Raw genomic sequence first — 25,565 nt, 5'->3', positions numbered from 1 at the left:
ATTGCAAGGTGCAGATGAAACCAGCGTTCCGAACTGAATATCCACAGAAACATCCGCACTGAAGGCGGCTTTAGAAAATTGGCGGCACAAATGACCGTCTTTTAGGTCAACACGCACCTACATCACTTCCCACAAAACGTCTTTATCCAACTCCCCGAGATGGGGAAGAGCGAGTCAAGGACTGAAAGCTCTTAAACACAATCCTTTTAGCACAGACCTGTAAGATTTTAAGGCCAAGCTGCTGCAAGACGTTATTTATTCTTAAGGACCATCGTTAACCAGCTCGTAACGCACCTTTTCAGCTCACAGAACTCACGTGCCCATGGGGTACGCTGCCCCAGCGCGCAGTCAGGCAATACAGAGGAGCTGTATTAATAAAATGTGCATGGAAGCGACAGATCCGTGCCCTGGTGCTCTCCTGAGTCATCCTTCCCTGCGATCCGAGTGCTTGGTGGCTTCGTTCCCCCGCACGACGCTGCACCGAACACTCGGCCGCGTGAGAATTACTGACCTTGAGCGAATCCAGGGCATGGACGGGGCTCTTCAGAGCGGTCGGGTTCGCTAAGCAAAGTTCTGTGCCGAACAACAATTTACCCCGTTATCTCTGGTGTTCCCGGTGTCTAGAAGTGCTCCATCATCTCGGAAGTTTCCTTCAGCTTTCTGAACTGTTGGGGAGCAGCTTGTTGAGATGACACTACCTGCGGCTCCATGCCTTCACCGGCAGGAAGAAGAAACAAGGCTTCTTCGGTTGGAAGGGCACCGACTCCTTCCCGGCCCACCCGTGGGACACCCACGGAGCACGAGCCTTCATCCTCCGCACTCACCCTCCAGCCCCGTCAGTGCCTCCATCCCCTGGCCCCGATCCTCACCGGAGCCATAGGGCATGGAACACCCCCAACCTCTGCCCCTCACCACCAGATCAGCTCCCTCCAGACGCCCACTTTCCCCTTCCCCCAGCCAGCTCAGGCCTAAAAACCATCACCCCAAAAGATCAGACACACACAGATAAAAGATGCTGGGAGGGCTGGAGCCCCCTCTGCTGTGGGGACAGGCTGAGAGAGCTGGGGGGGTTCAGCCTGGAGAAGAGAAGGCTCCGCGGAGACCTTCCAACCCCTTCCAGTCCCTCAGGGGGCTCCAGGAAGGCTGGGGAGGGACTCTGGAGCAGGGAGAGGAGCCATGGGACGAGGGGGAAGGGTTTTGCACTGACAGAGGGGAGATTGAGATGAGATATCGGGAAGAAGATTTTGCTGTGAGGGGGGTGAGCCCCTGGCCCAGGTTGCCCAGAGAAGCTGTGGCTGCCCCATCCCTGGAGAGGTTCAAGGGCAGGTTGGACGGGGCTTGGAGCAACCTGGGCTGGTGGGAGGTGTCCCTGCCCAGGGCAGGGGGTGGCACTGGGTGGCCTTTAAGGTCCCTTCCCACCCAAACCATTCCATGATTCTAAAACCCTGAGTCATACCCGTCTGAAGAACTAAACGAGTCTTCTGAGTTTGATTCAGTTTGCTGCTTTTTTTAGACTGAAGCAACAGAAAACATGAATTCTCCTTTAGCAAGCAGTGGATGCAGACCCGCTCGGAAAAGCCTAAAAAGGTCTCCCTTAAGCCCGGAAAGTATAAAAGCCTCTATAAATAAAAACTTGCACCAAACGGGAACTATGCAGGCAGGTGAAAGAGGAAAAATAGCTTTAATTAGAAAAAGCACGCCTTTAAGTGTCCTACTTACAAAATGGTTAACATCAGGAATGACTTTTTTTTTTTTTTTAGGGTTTTTATGGGGTTTTTGTTTTGGTTTGTTTGGTCTTTTTTAACTTTGTGCACTAACGACTTATTCACCAGCAAAAAGAGATGACAAACAAAGAGCAAAGACTGAGTCTCATCTGGGCTGGCAGCGAAATGCTTCCCTGGCGTACACCACACCCCAAGAAATATTGCTAAGGGCGGATTACCGTTCCCACAGGCATGTCATTTTTCTGTGAATCGTCACAAAATCAGGCACCTTAAGCTGCAAGAGGTGCCCCGCCACAAACAGTAGACATTATTTCCTAGCTCGTTCACGCGTGCAGATATTAAGTACCTTGTACGCCCAACGTGGAAATGAGCATCCATCTCATCCGTCCCCCGGTCACTTCTTATTCCTTGAGCATGGCGGGAAGAAATTTTCCTTCTTCCTATTTCTGCCTCCCCCCACCCCCCAGCAACAAAACCAAAACAACAAAATCATGTGGCTCATTGAAATCATTTCCATTTTAACCCATTAACTAAACCCATTCTTTGACGGCCACGTTTTCCACCACCTATCCAGACAGCAAGGTATTCCAGTTTAAACCATTTACCTCTTTCAGGACTAACACCGGAGAGGTTAATGGAGCTCACGGAGCTACCTGCGGATATTAACTACGAACAAGCAGCACAATCCGCGAAGATTCTCACCACAGTACAACCATTGAGAGGTTAGTTTGAGATGTTTATTAGGGTGATTTATTCAACAGTGATACACAGCTTCACATCATACAGAGCATTGGAATCATTGAGAAGAGTCAGGAGCGATAACAGACAAGCTTTAAGCATAAGAGTTATAGTATGTTCTGCAAAGATTTCATATCATCTCCAAAGATTGGAGAAAAGTCTGGGTAACACGGAATTTAACCAGAGGAACACATTTGGTAGCTACCTGGCTTTCTGAAAATAAAAACTGAAAAACGCAACACGTTCCTGCATGTCCGTTTACTGCGCTCAATTTTCAGCAAGATCCACGTACATTTTCTGGGAGCGACAAAAAGATACAACACTCTGCATCGACCCTCCAACACCCCCTCCCACCCCCATGCCATGACAGCCAGCCTCCCAGGACGGGCATGGGACACTTCTGCCCCAGAAAGAGCAAATGGGTGACACTGCAGAGCTTTTGGTAGGAGTCCTGTAGGGAAGAACCACCACCACCAGGAAACAACCATCTCCCTTCCTCTATCTACAAGTTTTCATTCAAATCTGTAAACCTGATGACATTTAAAATAAACAGGGATGAAAAAATGGGGCGGGAAAAGAAAGAGCTAGTGGAATGGAATGAATTATTCATGTTAGCAGCTGAGAGAGCGACTGAACCCCGGGGGTGGCCCCGGCTGCATCAGCAACCCTGGCTTTGGTCTGCTGGAGACGCTGCCGTGCCCGGCCTCCAGCCCCACTGCACCCAACGGGTTGGAGCGAGTTGATCCAGCCAACTGGCTACCAGTGCCACAAACTCCCCTCCAAGCCAAGACTTGAAAGCATTATTGCATTTCCATAAGATCAAGTGCAAGGGTTAGGGGGCAGGGAGGAAGTCTGATACCCACTTAATCTGAAAACTTCTGTTATTCAATCTGAAAATTTCTCCCTGTAATTATTTGCTCTCTACTTCTAGGGCAGAAATAGTAAAGGCGGCTTAAGGCAAAAGGCGAGAAAGAACGACTTGTGGAACCAAGTTAAAATGCCTCCAAAATCAACCATGACTAAGAAAAAAAAAAAAGTAGCTACAAAGAGGTCTTTAAAAATAAAGCCAAGAACACAACAGTCTCCTGGCGTGGCAACAGACAGCAGAACTCCCCCAAGAGGAAAGCGCTTCATGACCATGAGAAGGACCAAACACCTCTCTGTGCATCACACGCCACTGCTGGTGTCACCTCTTGGTGTGACTTCGCCGCAGAGCTGATGTGTGAGGTCCAGCTGAAGGGATGGTCCTGGGTGGCCCATGGACCTTCTACCACCCCCAAAAGGGCACGGGTGAGGCTTTGGTGGCTTGTCAGAGCTGGAAGCTGTTGGCTACATGCTACCACGTGGCATCATTTCCAGTAAAACCAGAAAAACAGAGGGCAATCTGACAGCCATACTTGCAGTGTATCCTGAATCCCAATTCCCATTCTTGCTCTAGTCCATGGGGAAACGCTTATTGTTGTACTTGGGTCAGGATATGCTCTCAAAGGCTGATGGTCTGACGCAACTGGGTGGTGACTCTGCCGGGTCGGCACATCAGACCGGCACGGGAAGACCCCAGCTTTGGCAATGGGGTGTTCTCCAAAGTGACAGCTATCCACCTCGGAGGGGAAGCCAACAGTGTTACTTGTTCAGAAATTGGCACCACAAGGATGCCAGCCACTAACGAGGCTTTGAACGGTGGGTAGAGCAATGAATTGCCACCAAATTAGAGAACAAAAGCCTCGAGACCCAATGCACATGATTACACAGGCTGATTGCACACAATCCACTGCGGAAACTCTGGGCACTCTCCCTGGGTGGGGAGCATGGGAGGTCTCAGATGAAAAAAAATAATATAAACTCTGGATGGGTCAGTAGTGGAGGGAGATCTTAAAGAAAACCTTCTACTGGCATTAACAGTAGATTCATTCAAGGTGCAATACTCTTCCAGTAAACCGTTCGTAGACCAGTATCCTAACGTAGTTGTGGGTACTAGCAGGGCACTAGGAATATTCAGGTGCAAGCTACTCTCTTCACAAGAGGAAAATATTATTTTTAGGCAAGTGAAGGCCTCAGTATGCTAGCATTTGGCAATTTGGAGAATTGTGTCCCACTTCAGAATGGATCTGGTCTCAAATAAACCCTGTACTTTGATCCGGTCTTGTAGGCAAGGCACCTTTTGCTACACACCGCAATTATCCTCAAACAAAACGTTCACTCATCTACAAAACCCCAGGCTGAGCTTGTCTCATGTAAAACACTAAGTAGTCTCCTAAATTATCCCCTTTCGCATTTTGTATTAATGGTAGTAACTAATACTTTTGCGCTCGGAAAGCGTTGCACCTTTATGGAACCATCAGGAATTGCAACAGGTTTGCTGACCTCTTGTCGCTCGGTTTAAGGTTAAGAACAGCCCCATTCCTTTTGGTGCGGCTGGAAACCGTCACAATTATTTCAGTATAGATTTAACAATTTAGCCCTAGATCTTTTGTTTCTCTCGCTTTTAGAGGGGACAGATTATTTCTCATGGCAGGTAAAAATCTCACCCAAGGCCGTCACGAACAAAACGAAGGCAGAGGGGTGAAGTTAAAAAAAAAAAAAGGCAATTTTCTTTCTTACTTCCAAGGCTTCGGGAAGCAGTAGGACAGCAAAGCTGCTTAGTGAGGCAGGAATGTGGGGTTGGTCCTTTTCCTTTCTACTCCCAGGGGATGGCAAGTGCTTGAACCCCAAAATCCACCCCTCACAAACCAGAGAATCTGCTTGTACCTCAGGCAACACGCCTCTTCCTAATGTCTCAAGTCCGTATAATAAGTGCTACGATGTGAAAACACCTGTTTTGAAGACGACGACGTTATTAAAGGTAAAAACCTTGTACGAGAAGGTTTCGAAGCAGCAAGGATGAAGGCAGGCAGAACCCAGCGTTATTCTAAAAGGCTGCGGTGAGTACGGGGAGAAGGGAAAGGAGCTGCAGTCGTGGCGCACCCGTCCGCTATGAAAGCGCAACTTTAGAATTTAACACCAAACCTTCTGTTATTAAGCGTCCATGAAAAAAGGATATAAATTAAATTTAAAAGTGGTTGAACTAAAAAAATAAAAAAAATATAAATAAAATGGAGCTGTAGTTGTGATTTAAAACCCGTGGGAGTGCTGAATTAAAAACCACCGTGCACGTTTGTGCTTACACAAAGGAAGGAAGGTTTCAACAAGCACTGCAGAGCAGAGAGGGAGGAGGAGGAGGGCTGATCGGCCGACAGCACGGCGACCCTTTGGTTTCTTCTACACGGAAAGTCCAAGGATGTAAAGCAAGAGCTCTGTAAAATGCTGAAGATTTTAGAAGTGTAATGGCAGGTAGAAAAGTACACTGGTCTTGTATCAGTGGCAGCCCCAGTGTTAGGAGACAGTCTAGGCTTCTAGGAGGAGAAAATAGAAGAGAGGAAAAGAAGTAGGAGAGGGAAACGGGATGGGGAAAGGGGCAAAAAAGCGCAAGTCATTAGTAAACATGAACATTCAGGTAGCAACTGCACAACAAGCAATATTTCATTTAGTGCAGCCAGGAGATTTGCCAAAAGCCAGATTAGAGACACATGGAATTTTGCTTTTAGAAGGGTCTGAGAAAAAAAAAATAAAATATCTATCGCTAGTCATGCTACGGCATGACGTTGTGCCGCATGCAAAAATTAGCTGCGCTAAATCAAGATTAGTGACAAATTGCCATCCAAAGAGCAGCAGCCCAGGATGCTGCTTTAAAGCACAATTTGCACTGAAAGCAGTGACAAAGTGTTTTTGGGACCCCATCTCAGAGGCGAGAACGACAAGGCTGGCTGGAGAGAAGGTCCAGGTAGGGGAAGTATGAACACCCAACAGCGATACTTCCCTAGATCACTTCTCATCTTCCAGCAAGATAACGAACAGGAGCTTGGAACGAGAGGTATCCGCATCAAACCATTTGGCCATCCTTGAAGGATTTCTTTCCAGAAATTTGTTTTGTGTTTTTTTTTTTTTTTTTAAAAATATATAATTCCTTTGAACTCTAGGCAAATATCCTGCAATAAGGAGTTGCAAAGGTTGCACTGTTCAAAGATTACACTTTCTGATGTTGTTTTAAACCTGCTGTTAGTTTTACTGGGCACCCTCTAACCTTCGCATCGTGCAAGTTAGCAGTTGGTTGCCTAATTCAAAACCTGCATGCCATCGGTGGTTACAAGCTACTCCAGTTCCTCCCCTCCCACCCCGGCTGATTCGCTCGAGCTGCAGCAGATGTGCACAGCTTCCCTGCGAACGCTGCCCCAGCCGCTCTCCTATTTACCCTTATAAGGAAGAACAGAATTAATAGAGAGAGATTGCAGGCCGCGTGCTGAGGACCCAAGCCAGAGCTCCCAGGCCGCAGGTCTCAAATTCTCAGGAAAAAAAAAAAAAAAAAGAAAAGAAATCGACTCCCAAACCCACAAACCAAATAAGCAATCGCCACGTACGGCTCAGCACTGCCAAGAACTGAACCCTTCAGAGAAACCACCCCTCTCCCAGGGAAAGCAAAGAGGGGCAGAGGGTGCTCAGCATCGCGGCCGCAGGTTTGGACCCTCAAAGTAAACAGCCAACGGAAAGTCAACTGTTCACATTTTCCCTTTACGTTCTGAAATGCTGAGCTGTACACATCCCCGCATCAATGGTTTAAATCCATCACAGTTATAACACAAATAATTCGAGAGTTAATAGAGGGTTTTGCCCCCGAGTTACATTAGGTTTGGATTTACGCCATCCACTACATTAACGGTATTTCGGAGCGGGGCATCCGGTCAGGAGGCAGCACAGGCTGCCAAAGCGGCACTAAGATTTCAGTCCTGACTAATTCTAACCTCTGCATACACATACACCAGATGTCTGTAGATAACGTTGCATGCAACAAAACATTAGCAAGTCATCACCCTGTTTTATTTGACAGGTGAAAAGAACCAACGTGCAGCAGTGCTTCCTGTGATCTAGACGGGAGAGATGAGCAGGCATTTGTGTTTTCAAATAGCTTGTATCTTTTCCCGATATTTGCCCTGAAGTCTGTGTCAGAATTCAATTCAAACACAGTTCTGCTTTTAAAAGCCCTCTCTGTAGCTCTTGACACTATTTTTTGCAGCAAAAAGCTGGTTTCCTTGAGCATCACCTTCCCTGGTCCTCTCTCAGCTACTCTGTTTCCCACCTCCGCACTGGGCCCACATTGCACAGCCAGAAGAATCATTTCAGCTTTAAAGAGAGACAGATTAGGGAATAGATCCAGCTGAGAAGCAATAAACCAGCCAAAACTGAAGGTGGCTCAGGGCCAGGGGCTACAGGCTTCAGGCAGCACCTATCGAAGGCAGAACCGGGCAGCGCTGCAGTCCGGCACCCCGACTGGAACACCTTGTCTCTCTTTCTGCAGAGCATCAGCTGCTCCTCAACCCTGAAAAAGCCTCCATTGTCTGATAGGAATTTAGCGTTTCTCCCTTTCTCTCTAATATTAAGCATGGATGTTTCAAGCATTCCATAGAGAAGGGGGTGGGGGGAAAGAGCCCATGAAACAGTTGTGTTGGATAAGCCTTCTGTTGTTCTGAAAAGCCTAATTAACTTGATGCCTATGAATCTCCATCCTTTGACACGCTGTTTCTACCACTTTGATGTCACTTTTAGACAGCCTTTAACAAGAATAAAAAAAGAAAAATCCAACTCTACCCCACAAAGATGGAGCTTATTAATAAATTAAAAAGCTTCAGACACATAAAAGTATCTTTGATCAAACTTGTTAGCATTTAGCGTGTGAAGAGTTAAACCTCCGGAAAGCTAGTATTCAGTGAACAACAAGAGATTTTTTTTTTAAACACAATTCAGAAGCTCAATAAAAAAAAAATCCCAATGCATTTAATTAGTCATACCTGGAGTATCGTAAATCTGATTATATTTCTACCTCCTTTTAGTTATATGTATTTAAAAAAACAAAAAAAGAGAGGAAGTATCCTTAGGAAGGTTCAGAAGTGTTGTTAATTGTAGTTGTATGCTAAATTATAGAAGATGCACAGCTTCCTTTTGGCCAGATTTACAATGGCAAAGTAAGTACAAAGATCAATTTTTATATTCCCATCCTCAAGAAAAACATGAACACTTGCTCACGCTGAATAGAATTATAGTAAAAAAGTGGTTTAATTCATCCCTGTCTCCCACGCTCACACATTCATCATTATTTCCTGGGTTTTTTTTTCCTTGGGGCCGCACCTACGGACTAGCAGGGATGTTCATGCTGGGAACGCCCGAACAATCGCAGCAGTGATCCGCACAGCTAAAGCTGAGCTGGAGATCATGAAAAGGGAGACCGAATAAATAGCTCCTACCAATGCCAGGATGGCAATCGACTTTTTGAATATTTGATCCTTAAGAAACGAGAGGTGCCACAGTCTGGCCCGTGGAAGTCCGTCCCCTCCTCACCCCCGAGGGAACAACCCACGGGCTCGTGCACGCACTCGCAGGGTTTGGTACCGCTCACCCTAAACCGCTCAGCTGGAATTTGGTAGGAACCCCAATTCGCTGTAGGAACGTTTCACAGTCTTTACCATAAAATATAACTGCTGAAAGACGCCTAACTTCAGCATGGTTTAGGCTGCTTGGAAAGATCAATTATATTCCGGATTCCTCACAAGCTTGAAGTATCGGTCCACTTAAGTAACCACAAGTTTCTTCAGACAAAGCTGTCCTAATGCCGTATAAAAAAAGGCTCGGAAGACCTCAATTTCCTCTTTGACGTTGCTAAAGCAAGTATTAGGAGATATTTACGGAAGGGTGCTTTGGGGTAGAAGGAAACGCTGCAGAATAAGCAAAGCAGCGTAATTTCAGTCACAGCTAAGAATTAGGGAGTCAAGAAACTGCAAAGGATGGTGTAACTCTGAGAAGAAACATCGCTGTCAGTCTCACGGGGAACAGGAGACGTCTACTTAACAGGGTAGAGCTCAGCTATGAGTATTACGGGGTCACTGGAAAGCCCTTTAGGTATCAGTGCCCCAGATGCTGCCTTCCCAACACTGACCATGGATAAAATAGATATTGTCTTCAGATGAGGCTTTACACAAATAAGCAATTTCAAACCCAAAGGGGAATGAAGTTCCAATTTGTTTCAAATTCTTTGAGAAGATCATAAAAAAAACCAAACCACAAAACCAACCCACTACGGAGAAATACGACTCAAGAAGATGATGCATTTTGTCGCAATGAGATTTTACTGGTCCAATAACAAATAAACGAGTCGAGGTGTTTCCTTCAGACATTAAGCACGTACCTGTGCGGTGATCTTCTATTCCGTGGTCACCGTTTTCTACAACTGTTGGCCCAGAAGCTGAAGTATCTGCAAGAAATCAAAGGAAACGTTAGCACTGGATGAAGTTAGTCTTAATCAAAAACTTAAAAACAACATTGTAATGTTATCAAAACACAGATAAGGGCTTTTTTTCCCCAGAATTATTTTTTAAATAAGTCAAGGTACATGCCAGAGTCGGCACAACTTAAAACCCAAGAGGAAGAGCTTTTCAATCACAACCACAGAAAATCTAGTCCCATGAAGGAGACTCGAGGCATAGCAACTAGAAGCTTCTTTATTCACACCATCGCTTCAGACTGAGCTTTCCCAAAGGCCACCACAAGATCACTGTGACTGTGGAATTCCTTCAAGCAAACAACGCTTTGCCAAGACAATAAACTTCGACGGGCTTGGCGGATGCGAGGCAAGAGCAGTTGATGTTGTTAACCTTAACACTGTCTCCCGTAACATCCCCATAGCCAAGAGACAAAGCACAGGTCAGAAAACCACACAGTGGAGGTGGATGGAAAACTGTCTGAACAGCCGGGCTCAGGGGGTGGCAATCACTAGGACAAAGTCCAGCTGGAGGCCCGTCCCTAGCGGTGTCCCTCAGCAGTCGGCACTGGGGCCAATAACATCTTCATTGATGACCTGAACAATGGAGAAGAGCACGCCCTCAGCAAGTTTGCAGACGATACAAAACTGGGAGGAGTGGCTGATATGCCAGAGGCTTGTGATGCCACCCAGAGGGACCTGGGCAGGCTGGAGAGAAGAACCTCATGAAGTTCAACAAGGAGAAATGCAAAGTCCTGCACCAAGGGAGGAAGAAGCCCAAGCACCAGTATACACTGGGGGTCAACTTACTGGAGGTCCTGCAGGAAAAGCCCTTGAGGTCCTGATGGCCAAGTTGAACATGGACCACCAACAGGCCCTTGCAGCAAAGGTGGTCAAGAGCATCTTGGGCTGCACTAGGCAGAGCAGGTGGAAGAGGGCAACCCTCTCCCTCTCTTCAGTGCTATTGGGACACATCTGGGGTGCTGGGCTCCCCAGTACAAGAGAGGTGAAGCTACTGGAGAGAGGTCAGTGAAGGGCCACTAAGGTGATTACGGGACTGGAGAATCTCTCACATGAGCAAAGGCTGAGAGAGCTGGGACTGTTCACCCTAGAGAAGACCTAGGGGGAATGCGCACGAGCAGCCAAAGGGAGGCTGTAAAGAAGCCTGAGGCATGCTCTTTCCAGTGGAGACCAGTGACAGAACAAGAGCCAAGAGGCACAGACTAATTCCCCAGAATTTTAAAATATTGGTCCACTTCAGTTGTGACAGGTTTCCTGCAGACAAAGCCATCTTAATACTACTAAGAAAAAGGATCGGCAGACCTCAATTCCAGCTTTGACAGCACATCTCTCAACCCCTCCCTGATACCTGCCTTTAGCAAAGGGTAGTCCAGGGTGGAAGAGCACCGATTCAAAAACCAGCAGATAAGATACTCACCACCAAGAGATTTAGTCTATCTTGTTCTGACATTGTCAGATAAAATTTTAACAGGCACCAGGATTTACACCCTGAACTTGGAAAACGTGGCAGCAACACAAGACCTGGTGATAGCTGAGGCAATCGCTATCAGAGAGCCGAGCTCAAACTTGGCTTCACCGTCGGCTCGGTGGGTCGCCTTCGGAAAACCACTGCTAACAGGTAGCTATCTCCAAGTGTGTAATGTTTTCAGGAATGCTGCTTGGAAACCATCATTGAGAAGAACCATAGAACCATTTGGGTTGGAAAGGACCTTAAAGACCATCTAGTTCCAACCCCCTGCCCTGGGTAGGGACACCTCCCACTAAGACCAGGTTGCTCCAAGCCCCATCCAACCTGGCCAACATAACAATATAATTTTTTTTTATTTTTTTTTTTTAAAAAGCACACTTCTTATTCTAGTACTCAAACGGTTCTTCCTATTTATCAAAATATGCTAATGAAACTCTATATTCACCCCATAATCTCTACACTGCGCTGCTGAGGGTCAATAACTATAAGCGCTTAGGCAAACCACTTGAGGAATTTTATTTATTTTAGGTTACTGCCTTTGAGATCAGATTCTGGCCCTTCCTAAAGCAGCTGGATTCTGCTGGTGTTAATACTGGTGCAGGTTACCAGCGGCACGATATTTCTGTAGGCAGCCACCACCATGACAGGCAACTATTGCACGGCCATTTACCTAAATTGAAAATGTCATCCTCGCACCAGGTCTTCAAATATTTTTTAATATCTTCGTAAACAAACTCTGCTTAATTTCTAAGAATTTATCCCATTTTCCGGTTGTGAAATAGCAAAGCCAAGCCATTGCAAGAGTGATACCGAGTAGCACTGGTTAAGCGTAAGGTGCAGCACAAGCTCTAGCAGCAGTTCGGCTCCTCAGGCCATCAGTTCCACTTATTGGGAAGAAACACTCAGGGCAACGGCTTAAAAAAAATCCTGTAAGTAAATAAAATAAAATTACTCCCAGACTGACTCACATTCAGTTACCTGGAGTTGCTGCTGTCCCTTCCCTGAGCTCAGGGAGTTTTAGAACAAGGCTACGTTACCAACGTACTTTAGACAAGGCGCTTTAGGGCTTAATCCAACCCACAGTAAAGCAAAAGGAAAGTCTTTCCACTTACTTCAGTGGCTCATCCTGGCGCTTTACAAAAAACTCAACATGAACTTGCCAGACAGCTTATAGAAAAACATACACCTACATCCTCCTCAAGTAGCTGAAAATACTACAGGAATCCTTGGAACCTGTTTCGCAGCAGTTAAAGGCACCAGCTCCTCCTGCTGTCAGTCTCTACAAGGTCTGGGATTTACTCGCACGGTAGAACTTCTCTTAACTAGTAACTGGGAGAACTACCCCCAGTCACTGGATTTACCGGTTAGTTCAGGTGAGGAGAAAAATCAGGGTCAGGGGATGGTTTATACAGCACGGTTGCCGAAAGGGACGCTGGGTATCTCGTGGAGGAACAAGGTCTTGCAATGAGATCTCGGAGGAATTCCGTAGAGGAGCCACATGGGTCCTGCTGAACCTCCCAGTTACCAGGGCGGAAGCTTAGCCCCAGCCCAAGAGCTACAAGTTTTCGTAAGTCCTGCTCAAAGAGGTGTCATAACACTGGTTTAATGAAGGCAGCTGACAATGCCACTGTAACAGAGGGTTTTGCAAGTCTTCTCCAGTCTTCACCCCTGCGAAATGTGTCAAAAAAACAATCTTTCAGTGGTGGGGAAAGTAAATAACAACCCTCACTACCACAACCCACAAACTCCTGTTTCTTCTTGTGTTTATTCTTCACAGTGTTTAAACTGTAATGGAAAACTTGACCGCAAGTTCTGTTTCAAATTGGACAAAATGATCACATATTGCTTTCAGTTTCATCCGAACCTGATCATTACACCCTGCGCAGACAAGACAGCTGTTGAAACGTTTCACAGTCTGGTCTTGAGGCCACCACCATTATTCATGCATTAAAAAAAAAAAACAGGACTCAACTTGAGCACCACTATGGCCAAACACTACAGATTCGGTCTGCAAGTCTGGGCGGATCCTTTGAGCACTGGCTTCGGGTTGCCAATAACGTTCATCTGTACGAGTGGTCTGGTAGCACTAGGAACGAGCAGTTTGTGCGCACTCGAGGTCGGCTTTGCGCTGCGTATCGTCCACTCAGCGCTGCTGGTAACTCAGTGCATTTCAGCTATTCAGAAAATAAACACTTCATCCGTAGAAACGTTTCATTTAGAGCCCGATCTCCCAGTTGGCGAAGTGCTCCAAGCCAAGTGCCTTCTGTGAAAAAGAAAAGCCAAGGACGCCCCACCCTCCCCTACCAAGGGCTCTGCAAACTTCAAACAAAACAAAAAAAACCTACCAAAATATTAGTCAAGCCTACCAAACGCTATGGGAGATGAAAACAAGGAGAGCTCAAAGCCAGCTGTGTTTCTGGCCTAACCTTCCACAGAGTTCATTGGGCTCTCAAGTCCACGCAGCTTCTAGACTACAAACACACGTTCCACCAGAGAACCTTCATCTCATCCAGTCCCTCTACGTTCACTCATCTGGAAAGAAATGGTAAGGCATATGTATTGAAAATCCTACAATTGCTTCAACGGCGCAGGAATTCGGGAAAAAAAACAAGTTAAAGCCCTTGCGGCATTCCCGTCCCTCTCGACACGCTGGGCAGCGGTCGCAGGCTCTGCTTCGCCGCTGTCAGAGGCACCGGGGGGGAAAGGGATCCAAAAGACTCCAGGTACCAGATGGGCAGAGGAACCTGCCAGCAGGTCTCCTACAGGCACCAGCTTTTAACCTTCTCAGAAAGCTCTGCAAACACACAGGGATAAGCGGGACACAGCCGCACGCGCATCGCTGCTCAGGCACGCCAAGGGCTCTCCAAATCAAACACGTAACCAGGCCGGGTATCTCCTGGAGGTACCTTCTGAAGAAGATTTTAGGCTCAACAGTGGGTTCCCAAACAAGCAGAAGAATCAGGAATGCCTTGTCCTGCCATCTGCCCTTCCTGGGAACCACGAAAAGCGGGTAAAATGCTTTCCTTTCCAGTTTTAGCACTTTGGAAGACAAGCTTTGAGAAAAATCAGGTCAAATCAAACAACTCCGCTCAGCATTAGTAGCTTTTATTCTTATGCCTCTGAAAGTCAACTCCTTTGGAGCAAATCAAACTTACTTTAGTTAGCTCGAGCGCAAGTGTGAAAGCACCCAGCAATCTTCCCAGGGCCCGGTCCCCTCCCCTCATATTCTAAATTGCACAAAACCAAAAAACATGTCAAGATGTTGTAACTACATAATCCTCATCAGAATCACAAGAGAGTATTTGCATCTGGCCCGTGGATCAAAGGATTGTTTTTATATAAACAAATTTAAGGCAGCATTCGCTTAAACCTATAATCTCGAGCAAATGGACAGTGCCAATATAACCCCCCCCCGCTAATCTCCGGCAGGAGCTTGGCACAGCGCGCACAGAACGGGAACCACCACCCAGCACGTTCCCACCACTGGACCCGCAGCCTGTTCCGTCGCAGGTGTGGGATAGCGGAGGGTAAAGGGAAAAAGAGAGCTCTGGGCAGGCCAGGGTGGGGTGGGCGAGTTGGGGACAACAGTAATTTTGCATGTTTTATCACCCCATCACACACATCTCTGTGTGCAGACTTGGTCAAACGCAACTTTGTCAGAGAGCTTAGACCCAAAAAAACCACCATAAGAGAGGGCAAAAATGGCGATGAACAGAGTGCCATACAGTCAAAGCTAGCTGGGAACTCTTACACGAGTGTCTTACGCTATTTCAGTTCATATATCCAAATATTCTGTCTCAAAATGGCTTCTGAGGAGCAGACAAGCTCATCTCTCAGTCACCAAAAAAAGGCTCAGAGCTTTCCTCGCCCTCTGGCATTCCAATATGACATAAACCCTTGGTTCCCATTTTTAAGCTTCTCTTTCTCACCATGAGAATTAAAGAGAATTTGAATTTAAACGGAAGCCAAAGCTCGCTCGGGTTTGTGTTTGGGGGATGCCAGGGCTTTCAGGAGCACACACGTACTGTCAGATGGCACCAAGAGAAGCACGGCTGGATCAGGAGGGCTGGCATCCAGGAGCAGGACGAGGAGACCTACCATACTCACTTCCACCACCCCAGCCTCACCTCTCTCCTTCCAAACCAAGAAAACTGAAACTTCAGGGTTTAATCACCTTCTCTGCTCACGGAACTGAAGCCAAGAGGGGAGAGAAGCCCAAGTGAAGTTCACGAATTGAGCACAAATTTCACCCGAGTGATGCTAAGTCACTGTAAAGCAGCTGAGCTAGAAAAAGATTACGTTTTGCCTTGTGAACGGCAAGAACTAGATTAATTTCACCGCTTTAGTTCATAAAACAGGGGAAAAGTTTCAAGAACGCTTTGGCTTATCAAGACAATACTTAAGGCACTCCTTCCTCCTTAAGAAAACAGAGGTATATTATGTAGTTAAGCAACTCAAGCCAAGACCCAGGCAGCTTGACAATATAATCTTCATTTTAAACAAAACACACAAATCCCCACCCTCGCACTGAAATGTGCTCCCCGGGGACAGGTAGAAGGCTCCGTGCTGAAGTGAGCCTGAATTTTCTGCCGCTGGGCCTCAAAATTTTGGGAAAGGGGCTGAAATCCGGGGCAGCGCACACAAACCGCACACAGCTCAGGAGCGCACAGCGGGGTGTCACCTGCAGCCCTTTGAACGGCTTTTAATGTTTATTTTGCAAGTGCCCAACGGATCCGAGAGGGCACTCGGATCGCGCTCAATACTTGTTTTCGTACAGAACAACAATATAAGGATTTGTACTGACCAGAAGCTTTAACGACTTCGGGGGAGGAATGGGGATGGACAGACCTGGAGAGGGAGAATGTTAATATAGTCTAAGAGATAAAAACGCACATATCAACATCATTTGTTGACTTTTAATCCCTCTGAAACTTCGGGGTGTATGGAGCATTCTCCATCCTCAGTTTCACGTAACAGAGTGTTTAAACTTTCTTTTGCAAAAACAAAGCCTGCTCCTTTCTGCAAGAAAGGCGCTTACTCCTAGTGCAGAAAAGAGAGTAAAAGGAAAGGGAAATGGGGATTTTTCGGGTTTCAGGCTCTGGTGCTGCGTTTTGGGTCCATACCAGGGGAGGGTGGCCTGCTCTGGAGCTGTTTTGTGTCCGTACCAGGGGACATGGCCCGCTCCGCTGTGCGGCGGTGTCCGTCCAGCAGCATCACACAGAGCCATCTCGTGGTGACACTTGTGCTTGGAAAAAAGCCCCAAAGCCACTGCCCATTGCAAATTAAAAGAACTTGACCACTTACATCGCACTCAGTATTTGTTTCCCTATTAAAAAAAAACACATATACAAAGTTAAGACTCACCACCAAGTTTGTGAACAGAGCAAGGGCAAGAATGCAAAACATGCAGTTGTTGTGCACAAGGCCACAAACAGCCGTGACACAGACCCAGCCTTGTACGCAACTCCTCAACAGGAACACAACCAAACATTTCAGAAGCAATATTGGTCCTCACTCGAAGTAAAACGCTTCACCAGGAGCGCTGCTGCCTGCTGCAAGCTAATACAAAAACACAGTATTTTCCTTCCAGTTGGAACTTGCTCCCACCCAAACACCTCTGCCTTTGCACTTCAGGACGCGTGTTCCTGTTTCACACGAGCACCCCCACGAAAACCGCCAAGGCTTCAACTGGAAGCTCCACAGGACCCTCTAAAACTCCTTGGAGCCGCGAAGGAAAGCTGGCTGCAAACAGCGTAGCACACCCCCCAAAGCGATCCTTCAGCGTTACGTAAAGCCCAGTGCCATAAGAGGATTACCCCAGAATTTGCCAAATTACAATGTCCAGCCAGGTGCTAGAAAGAGTAAAACCCCTTCTGCTTAAGCTATGCCTTCCCAATGATGTTTTAAAAGTTAACTGTTATTAGAGCTTTATTCTAGGACAAATTTGCGGATGACTATATACAACTGCTCGTGGCGTCTCCCTCCTCTTCTCCATCTCTCTGTACTCACACGGTTCACCCAGGTCCGCGATGGGGGCCCATCTCATCCTTAAACTTGTCTAATCTGGCTCCTGGGTTTAGGAAAAAAATTGAAAGAAAAACCTGGAGCAGAGATGGATAGCTAGAGCCCGACAGGACGTATGATTAAACCTCTTCTGACTGGGGAAAGACAAGTCTCAGGAGCAGAGACCGTGCTGTCTGAACACATTCGTGCCTTTTAACATAAATAAATTAACAAGCGGGGGCTGAGGAGCCCGATCCATGAAAGCTACTCTTCTCCCTCAGGAAAACAAAGCTATTTGCAGTCGTTATTTGGAGCTGGGGATGTAGAACTCTTGCTGTCTTTCACATAGCAGCCCCCGCCCCCCCCCCCCCCCCCCCAAGAACTTCACGTGATACTCAAAGCACTGCACTAGAACAACACCTAACACCCCCAATTAGGACCTTGTAATATCTCACTCAGGCTCGTTTATAGCCTCGATAAAAGCAAGTATATGAAGCTTTACCATGTTTTTTTTTTTAAATAGTTCTAAACATTGAAGAAAATCTCATGGAAGAAAGAGGTATTCCTTACGCTCCAGGGAAAACCAGATTAGACAAATAAGACAAAACAGGATCAAATCCCAACAGTTTTAAACCGCAGAGTTTGATAGTCCTTCCCCTCCCGATACAAGGTGGGAAAACCCGAAAAACATCATTTTATCCACTCAAGGCAAGCAAGCTCTCCCATGTCTTCGCTTAGGGTCTTGTTTTCATCTTGCCAAAGATTTAGATAACGCTCATAACCGTTCTCCAGCTATCCCAAAAAAGGGAAAAACAGATCTCCAAACCATGAACAAGAAACTGCATCCCCTCCCCTTGCCATGTAGGAGGGAAACAAGTTCTGCTCAAGCAAACAACCGGTTGTACAGTGGGGGAAGGCACTGAGGAGGGGAAGGGGGTCAGAAGAGTCAAGAGATCATAGAAAGGTCTGGGTGGGAAGGGACCTTAAAGACCACACAGTGCCACCCCCTGCCCCGGGCAGGGACACCTCCCACCAGCCCAGGCTGCTCCAAGCCCCGTCCAACCTGCCCTTGAACCCCTCCAGGGATGGGGCAGCCACAGCTTCTCGGGGCAACCTGGGCCAGGGGCTCACCCCCCTCACAGCCAACAATTTCTGCCTCACATATCATCTCAATCTCCCCTCTGTCAGTGGAAAACCCTTCCCCCTCGTCCCATGGCTCCCCTCCCTCATCCAGAGTCCCTCCCCAGCTTTCCTGGAGCCCCTTGAGGGACTGGAAGGGGCTGGAAGGTCTCCGCGGAGCCTTCTCTTCTCCAGGCTGAACCCCCCCAGCTCTCTCAGCCTGTCCCCACAGCAGAGGGGCTCCAGCCCTCCCAGCAGCTCCGGGGCCTCCTCTGGCCCCGCTCCAACAGCTCCGTGTCTCTCCTGTGCTGAGGCCCCAGCGCTGGAGGCAGCACTGCAGGGGGGTCTCCCCAGAGCGGAGCAGAGGGGCAGAATCCCCCCCTCGCCCCCCTGCCCACGCTGCTGGGGATGCAGCCCAGGCTGCGGGGGGGTTCTGGGCTGCCAGAGCACATTTGCAGATGAAGAGAAGAGTCTGTCCCACAGGTAACCTGCGTTCATACCCCAATTTCTCTGCCTTGGCCTTGCACACAAAAACCGGCAGTTTTCTCCCCGGGCAGTTCAGCCAGTTTCCGTTACTGCGCAAACCCAAAAGGCCCTGGTGTATCTGCTTCAAGAATCTGAAATTATTTGGAATACTGAGTGAGGATGGTAATGTTCAAGGGATACGTGTCTGGGAGGACACAACTTAAGGAACGTTTATTTTAAAACAGTATTATATGATGATTTTAACACCGAGAAATTCTGGTGCTGAGCTGGTTTAGAATCTGCAACTTCTACAACAAAGCATTATTTTAAAACACCCTTAAACCATATGTAAAAGTGTTAACAAATCTTCGTGTTTCTCTGTTAGTCTCACTTCTGCAATGCTAAAAATATAAACCACCTACTACTAGAGGCGCTATAATGGAATACAATAATATACACCTGAATTGACCAAAGCTCAAAGTTTTACAGTCTCTTTGCCCACTTCCATCCTTTCTGCTCGTTTGTTACTATTTAACGAACTATATTACTATGGAAAATTTAAAATTACATTTTTCTATATTACGAGCCACCTGATACACTTCTAAATAATGCAAAGAGGTGCCTTAAAGCAGAAATCCCCGTCGGCTAATTCCCATTCTGTAGTCATGGAGGTCCCGATGGGCGACCATTGCAGTTCTTCTGCCCATCCCACTTCCATCCACATCAACGAGCAGCAAGATTAGGGCAAAAAAAAAAGAAAAACTTTCTTCTGAAAGAAGTCACCAGGTTACCTGCCTAGAAGTAAATGTTTTCTTCTTTTACATAGCATAGATCGAGGCCAAAAAATATGTAAAACAATAATGAAGGCACTACTCGTCACAGGTGATGAACCCCACTTGGCTGGGGGGGTGGGGGGGGCAGAAACACCGCAGAGGCAAAGATACAAAGAATTTAAATTGCTTACTAAGAAAGAAGCCTAATGGATGACCCCCAAGTCTCCCTGTTTTCCTTTTTACCCAGCTAGGGAAGCAAGTATCTGTTTAAACCTCTCCTTTTCCTAATTAGTTTCTGATAAAGTTATTAACACTAATAAATATTAACTGGGCTAGTAAATGGTCATAACCAGCCGGGACGGCACCGCATATTACTATATATGCGCATAGCATACGCGCAGCCAGAAATCAAAATAAGTAAACCCTCGGCTCGATGGAGAAACAAAGCTTCAGCTACTGAACATTCGAGTCTGCAGCTCATAAACGGCGTGGACTTTATGAAGATGCCGACCTGCCGACCTCACCAGCACCAAGTCATCGCTCTTTACAGCTTGGATTTGCCACGAGCAAATTTGGTGGTTACCAAATCTTACACAGTTCTAACATTTTGAGACGGGAAGCACTGAACGTGTAAGCACAGCAGTCACACACTTTGGACTGTGCTTCCTCTGAGAAGCCCAAGGCAGCCCACAAAACATTAAACATCAAGAGTAACATCTTCTGTGGACTAGTAACGATACCTTATTTGAGAGGCTGAAGAACCGAACAGAAGGTAGAGTAGAAAAAACAAGAAACGGGATTTGATCTCAAGCTTCGCTTTTAAAATAAACTGTTCCAACTAAACCCAGCGCCGTGTAAGAGCCCCGGTTTAGCAGGCCCAGGAGCATTACAATAAGCAAAAGCGTTCTGTGAGGTTTAAGTGATGCAGCTTTTTGGTCTTGTGCTTTAGACACTTACGTTCCCCCTGAATACCATCTGCATGGGGTTTGCTTTTTGGTTCCTGGCTCCCGGGTTTTGCATCGTCGTCATCCAGCAGAGGAACATAGTCTGTTTTATCTACTGTTTCTCCAACCACATCATCAAACTTCTCTGCTTCCAGCGTGGCAATGAAGTCCCTTTTCACTTCTTCCTCAATCTCGGGGGGTGGCTCTGACAGAGCATCCGCAAGACTGAGGTTGTGATCCAAGTCAGCCATGCTTTAGCACCTCTGCAACCTGGAAAGTGATGCGGGGAAGAAGAAAAGGAAAGAAACGTTTTAGTAAGAGACCTTTTAAGTTTGTGCAGAGTTTGATGTTGGTAACCGTGTGCCTCCTGTGCCATAACACCGTAAGAAATATTTGCTTTCTTGCTCAATAGTTCCCAGATGTTTACAGAACCCCCACACCAGCAGAGAAACAACCGGCTAGATCATCGAAATCAGGTTTTGCTGCATGAACATTACATTTCATGTGATGTTTTATCAGAACCTTAAAAAAAAAAAAAAAAAAGGAAAAAAGCCAGTACCTGGCCAGCATAAACACAACCTTACATTGATTTCTGCCTTGCCCTAGATCTGGGAGTTAATTACATATCCTCAGCAGCAGAAAGATAAATGACGCAAGCGAATTTAGTTCTTGGGCTGGACTCCACCCAGGCTCCCCTATGGAGATTAGGATTTTACATAATCTCTGATGGATACTTCAGCGATGCTTTTCATCCTTTGACAGCGTCCTGTGGCATGTTTATGTCCTCAGCGAACCTCGCTAATACCCACGCCAGCCCCGGGATTTGTGCTGGAAGGTGAAGTTTTAATAACACTTACATGAAAATACATAGTAAAGTGCACACGTACACGTTACATATAAAGCTATAAATTGGAAACAAAGTAGAAAGAATCACCATTTATCTTTTCCTCCCCAATCTGTATCTCCGCATTCAATTTAACTTCCTGGTCCTACAGAGAAAACGTACCTGAAGTGATTCATCTGTTTTGCAGCTAAAGCTTTCGGGTTGGCATAACAAATACACCCACAAACAGTTATTTATATTTTTTTCCCCCACGTTTCGTCCTTTTGAAGTTGTTATTATTAGGAACAACGGCCAACAAATACTGAAGTGGATTTATAGGAGCAAAAACCCACCGCTCCCGATTGACAGAAGGCGCCTTTCCGGAACTTTGCGGGCAGCGCCAGTGTTCTGAACGCACGACGCCACCGAGACAGCAGAGAGCTCGCAAGCTCTGGTCACACCTTTTGAGCCACGTGCAGAAGTTGTTTGGTACAAACCGTAAGAGCCAAAACTATAAGAGGCCGTTAGCATCTAAACTGGCATACTTACAACTCCTACCACGGTAGCTCAACCTCCTTTAATTTTGGTCTGTGTTTGGAAGCACAAAATTTGATGCCGATCTGTATCACACTCACTATTAGATGCACAACCTGTGCGGAAGCTCGCCCTGTTAGTGAAAGATGGACTCTGTTTTCAGAGCCTGGCAAGCCGACGCAGAAGTGCTTGGTTGAGAATCAGCAGAGAACAAGGATGTGGAAGCAACAAGTTCAGAGTTCCAACAACAAATTCATCCAGAGAGACACAAAGGATTCATCATTGTACAACCAATTCTCACTACGTTGGACAAGAACCACCAAGCCACGTTAGTTTAAAAAAAAATAAATAAGAGCTGAAGCTACAGAACTGCATACGTAGAAAGGCAGAGACACTCGTGAGAATACACAATGGGTATTTGTGTGTGTCGGTTAACGAAGGGCTGACCCGCGCGGCCACTGTGCAGCGGTCCAGGGTCACTGACTTACATGGTGCCGGCGGAACACAGCCCCTCTTGTTCCAAAAACACAAAGGCTCCTACTCCTTGAACCGCAGGAAATTCCCCGTCAGCAGAATACGGCCACTGACACATACCTACAGGCTCGAGCCTGTGTAGGGCAATATATTTCACATTCTTTACAAACAATGGTGTCACACTGATAGTGTTGTTTATGCAATTGCATGCAAGTATATTATGGAAACAAATTCAGTTAAATCTGTTCTTTTTTTTTTTAACTTTAACAATAAAAGGTCAGACTTCAAGCCAGATCAGGCTTCAAGCAGCAACTGCAGTTTTTGTTGGTTTAGATAAAGGCCCTGAAGAATTACCACTTAATGGAAATCTAGAGGTGAAAGGGCCAGAGCTCTTAACCCTTTGTGCAGGGTCACAGTTGAATGAGTTATTGCTATTTAAAAAGCCATCTTTATACTTAAAGTGAAAGAGTCTTGTTGAAAAAGTTCAGGCTTTCTTTCGCATGGAGTTCCGAACCAACAATATTTTCACCGTCTTACCCCCACCCGGTTTACGGGCCTGCACAACTGATGGCATCACACGTCTCTGAGTTCATAGAATCCTAGAATGCGTTGGGTTGGAAGGCACCTTGAAAGGTCATCTAGTCCAACCCCCCGGCAGTGAGCAGGGACATCTTCAACTAGATCAGAAATATGTCACTTCCAGAAGTTCTATCTTTGCATTGGACGGTCCCTTCTAAGGAAGAAATGGGGCTCTTAGCCACTTCTTCCAACCACGTTCTCCCTTGCTTTCAACTTGAAAGTGAAAGGATGGCTTTCAGGTCAGTCAATCGCAAAAAAAAAAAAATAAAATATGGAGCTATGAACATGCCATCCTCTTCTTCAGAAAATGTCATTTAGCATAAGGAAGAAAAACGATATTTAAGATTTTCGACAAGCCGCTTCATGATGCTACGAGGAAATGCAAGAATCAAGACTGTGGTCAGAAAATAGCTACAGAACATCCGATAACTCGGGGAATAAGGAGGCAAAGGCTGGAGGGAACACACAAGGCGCCAAAACAAAAACTTAACTCCTGTTCTCCACAGCAGGCATGCGGGGTCGGGCTGAATCAGACTTTGCAGATGTCAAGTCCCTCATGTTCGTAGCGTCGCATTTGGTTCTGCGCCAGCGCAGCAAGGTTCACCCATCAAGAACCTGAAGCTTTATATAAGTGGCATTTAGGAAAACCTCTCTTTTTAACCTCGCTCCAAACGCTTGTTAGCGGTAGATTACAGTCCGTAAACTGAACTATCAGCTCACAATTTTCACACGTTGACTTCAGATTAAACATTCCTGCTATTTTAGTTTCAGGAACACCAGTGGCCTTTTAGGAGCATTTCCTCTTGACAGCTTAATTTAGGGTCTGCCCAAATAGCAAGTCATCGCCATCCTCCCACTCTAATGGAAACTATTACCCAACTACTTTATAGAGAGACCTTTAACATTTAGCATCCCCTCCCCTGCATAATCCTAACCCAGTAACCATCCACAGCCAACATCAGAGCGCACGGGAACACGCGTGGCCATCATCATTGGTTTGGAGTCAGAGCAAGCTTATAAGCAGTATTCAGATGGCCCAGAAATTATTTAGTCCTTGTTCTACCAAGATATTCAGAGAATCATTGAATGGTTTGGGTGGGAAGGGACCTTAAAGACCATCTCGTTCCAAACCCGCTGCCCTGGGCAGGGACACCTCCCACCAGCCCAGGTTGCTCCAAGCCCCGTCCAACCTGGCCTTGAACCCCTCCAGGGATGGGGCAGCCACAGCTTCTCTGGGCAACCTGGGCCAGGGGCTCACCCCCCTCACAGCCAACAATTTCTGCCTCACATCTCATCTCAATCTCCCCTCTGTCAGTGGAAAACCCTTCCCCCTCGTCCCATGGCTCCCCTCCCTGCTCCAGAGTCCCTCCCCAGCTTTCCTGGAGCCCCTCGAGGGACTGGAAGGGGCTCCAAGGTCTCCCCGGAGCCTTCTCTTCTCCAGGCTGAACCCCCCCAGCTCTCTCAGCCTGTCCCCACAGCAGAGGGGCTCCAGCCCTCCCAGCATCTCCGGGGCCTCCTCTGGCCCCGCTCCAACAGCTCCGTGTCCTTCTTGTTTTGAGGACTCCAAAGCTGCAGTCACTTTTCCTCTAAAGTGCACTTCAATTAGTGGAGCAAATGCCTCTGGAGCCCCAGGGGCAGCAGGAGGTGCCATGTGAGTGGGGGTAGGGAAGCAGTTAGGAATTCTTAAACCCAAATCAAGGCTAATCCCACCCAGATCAGCCTCCAACACATGAATATTCCACCCCAAGCAACTAATGGATGGATTCATATCATGCTTTTTTTTGGTCCACATGAATGTGGTGGCACTTTATGAAACAGTTGCCATAAAATAGCATTGACAATGTCTCCATTGCAGACCTGCATAGGAACTGGGACACTAAAGCAATCCAGTTTCTGGGGAAAAATAATAATGAGGTTATGCAGACTTATCAGCAGGACATTTCCAGTCTATATTTAACTTAATAGGGAATGCAGAAACTATGTATAAAAAAAATAAATCAGCGTAACTAATAAAAGCCATTTTGCATTTTTGTAGCAAATACAGAACTGGCATCTCAGGCGCGTAAAAGCACCCAGCAAATAAGGGGCTGCCCTAACCCAAAGCGCCACGCTGGCTCCGGGAAGCCTTCTACAGCCCAGGCAGGGTCAGCGAATGGCCAGAACACCACGAAAACTGAATGAGAAACGATTTCTCTGCTTTCCATCTCTGGTGTTAGAGCAGCCAAACTCTCCTAATTCCCAGATTCCCGGTTTGAACTAGGGCTTATAGAGTTAATCAAGACAAAAGGAAAATAAGTATATTGGACGGGTTCTGCCAAAGGGCAGAAAGCAAATCTGAACCACATTCATGTGCTGACCAGCTTCGCAAGACAGACGCTTCCGATACCATTTTCATTCATTTGGAACGAAGTTCACTACGCACGGGACGCATTGGAAAAATCTTCACCAAGATGTACCTTAACGCACGGCGCGCTACGCAGCTACGCAAATCAGCCACTCACAGAGTACAAAGAATACGAAACCTGACATTAAGATGAAAGGGCAAAACTGAGGGAATG

The 25,565-nt window shown here is 46.7% G+C and overlaps 1 protein-coding gene across 17 annotated transcripts in view; it reads right to left on the bottom strand.

The window, feature by feature from the left end:
* Positions 1–25,565, bottom strand: part of MAP4 (microtubule associated protein 4) — a 170,282-nt gene that overhangs the window by 93,913 nt on the left and 50,804 nt on the right. For all 17 annotated transcript variants that reach the window (XM_074573810.1, XM_074573816.1, XM_074573820.1 and 14 more), the window contains 2 exons: positions 20,611–20,867; positions 9,733–9,798 (listed from right to left, as the gene is read on the bottom strand). In XM_074573810.1, coding sequence (XP_074429911.1) covers positions 9,733–9,798; positions 20,611–20,848 — 304 coding nt within the window. In that variant the 5' untranslated portion in view covers positions 20,849–20,867. The remainder of the gene's footprint in view (positions 1–9,732; positions 9,799–20,610; positions 20,868–25,565) is intronic.

Source organism: Larus michahellis, chromosome 2, assembly GCF_964199755.1.
Source record: "Larus michahellis chromosome 2, bLarMic1.1, whole genome shotgun sequence".
Lineage (NCBI taxonomy): Eukaryota > Metazoa > Chordata > Aves > Charadriiformes > Laridae > Larus > Larus michahellis.
Note: the sequence above shows the minus strand (reverse complement) of the source record. Positions and strands in the feature narration are given on the sequence as shown.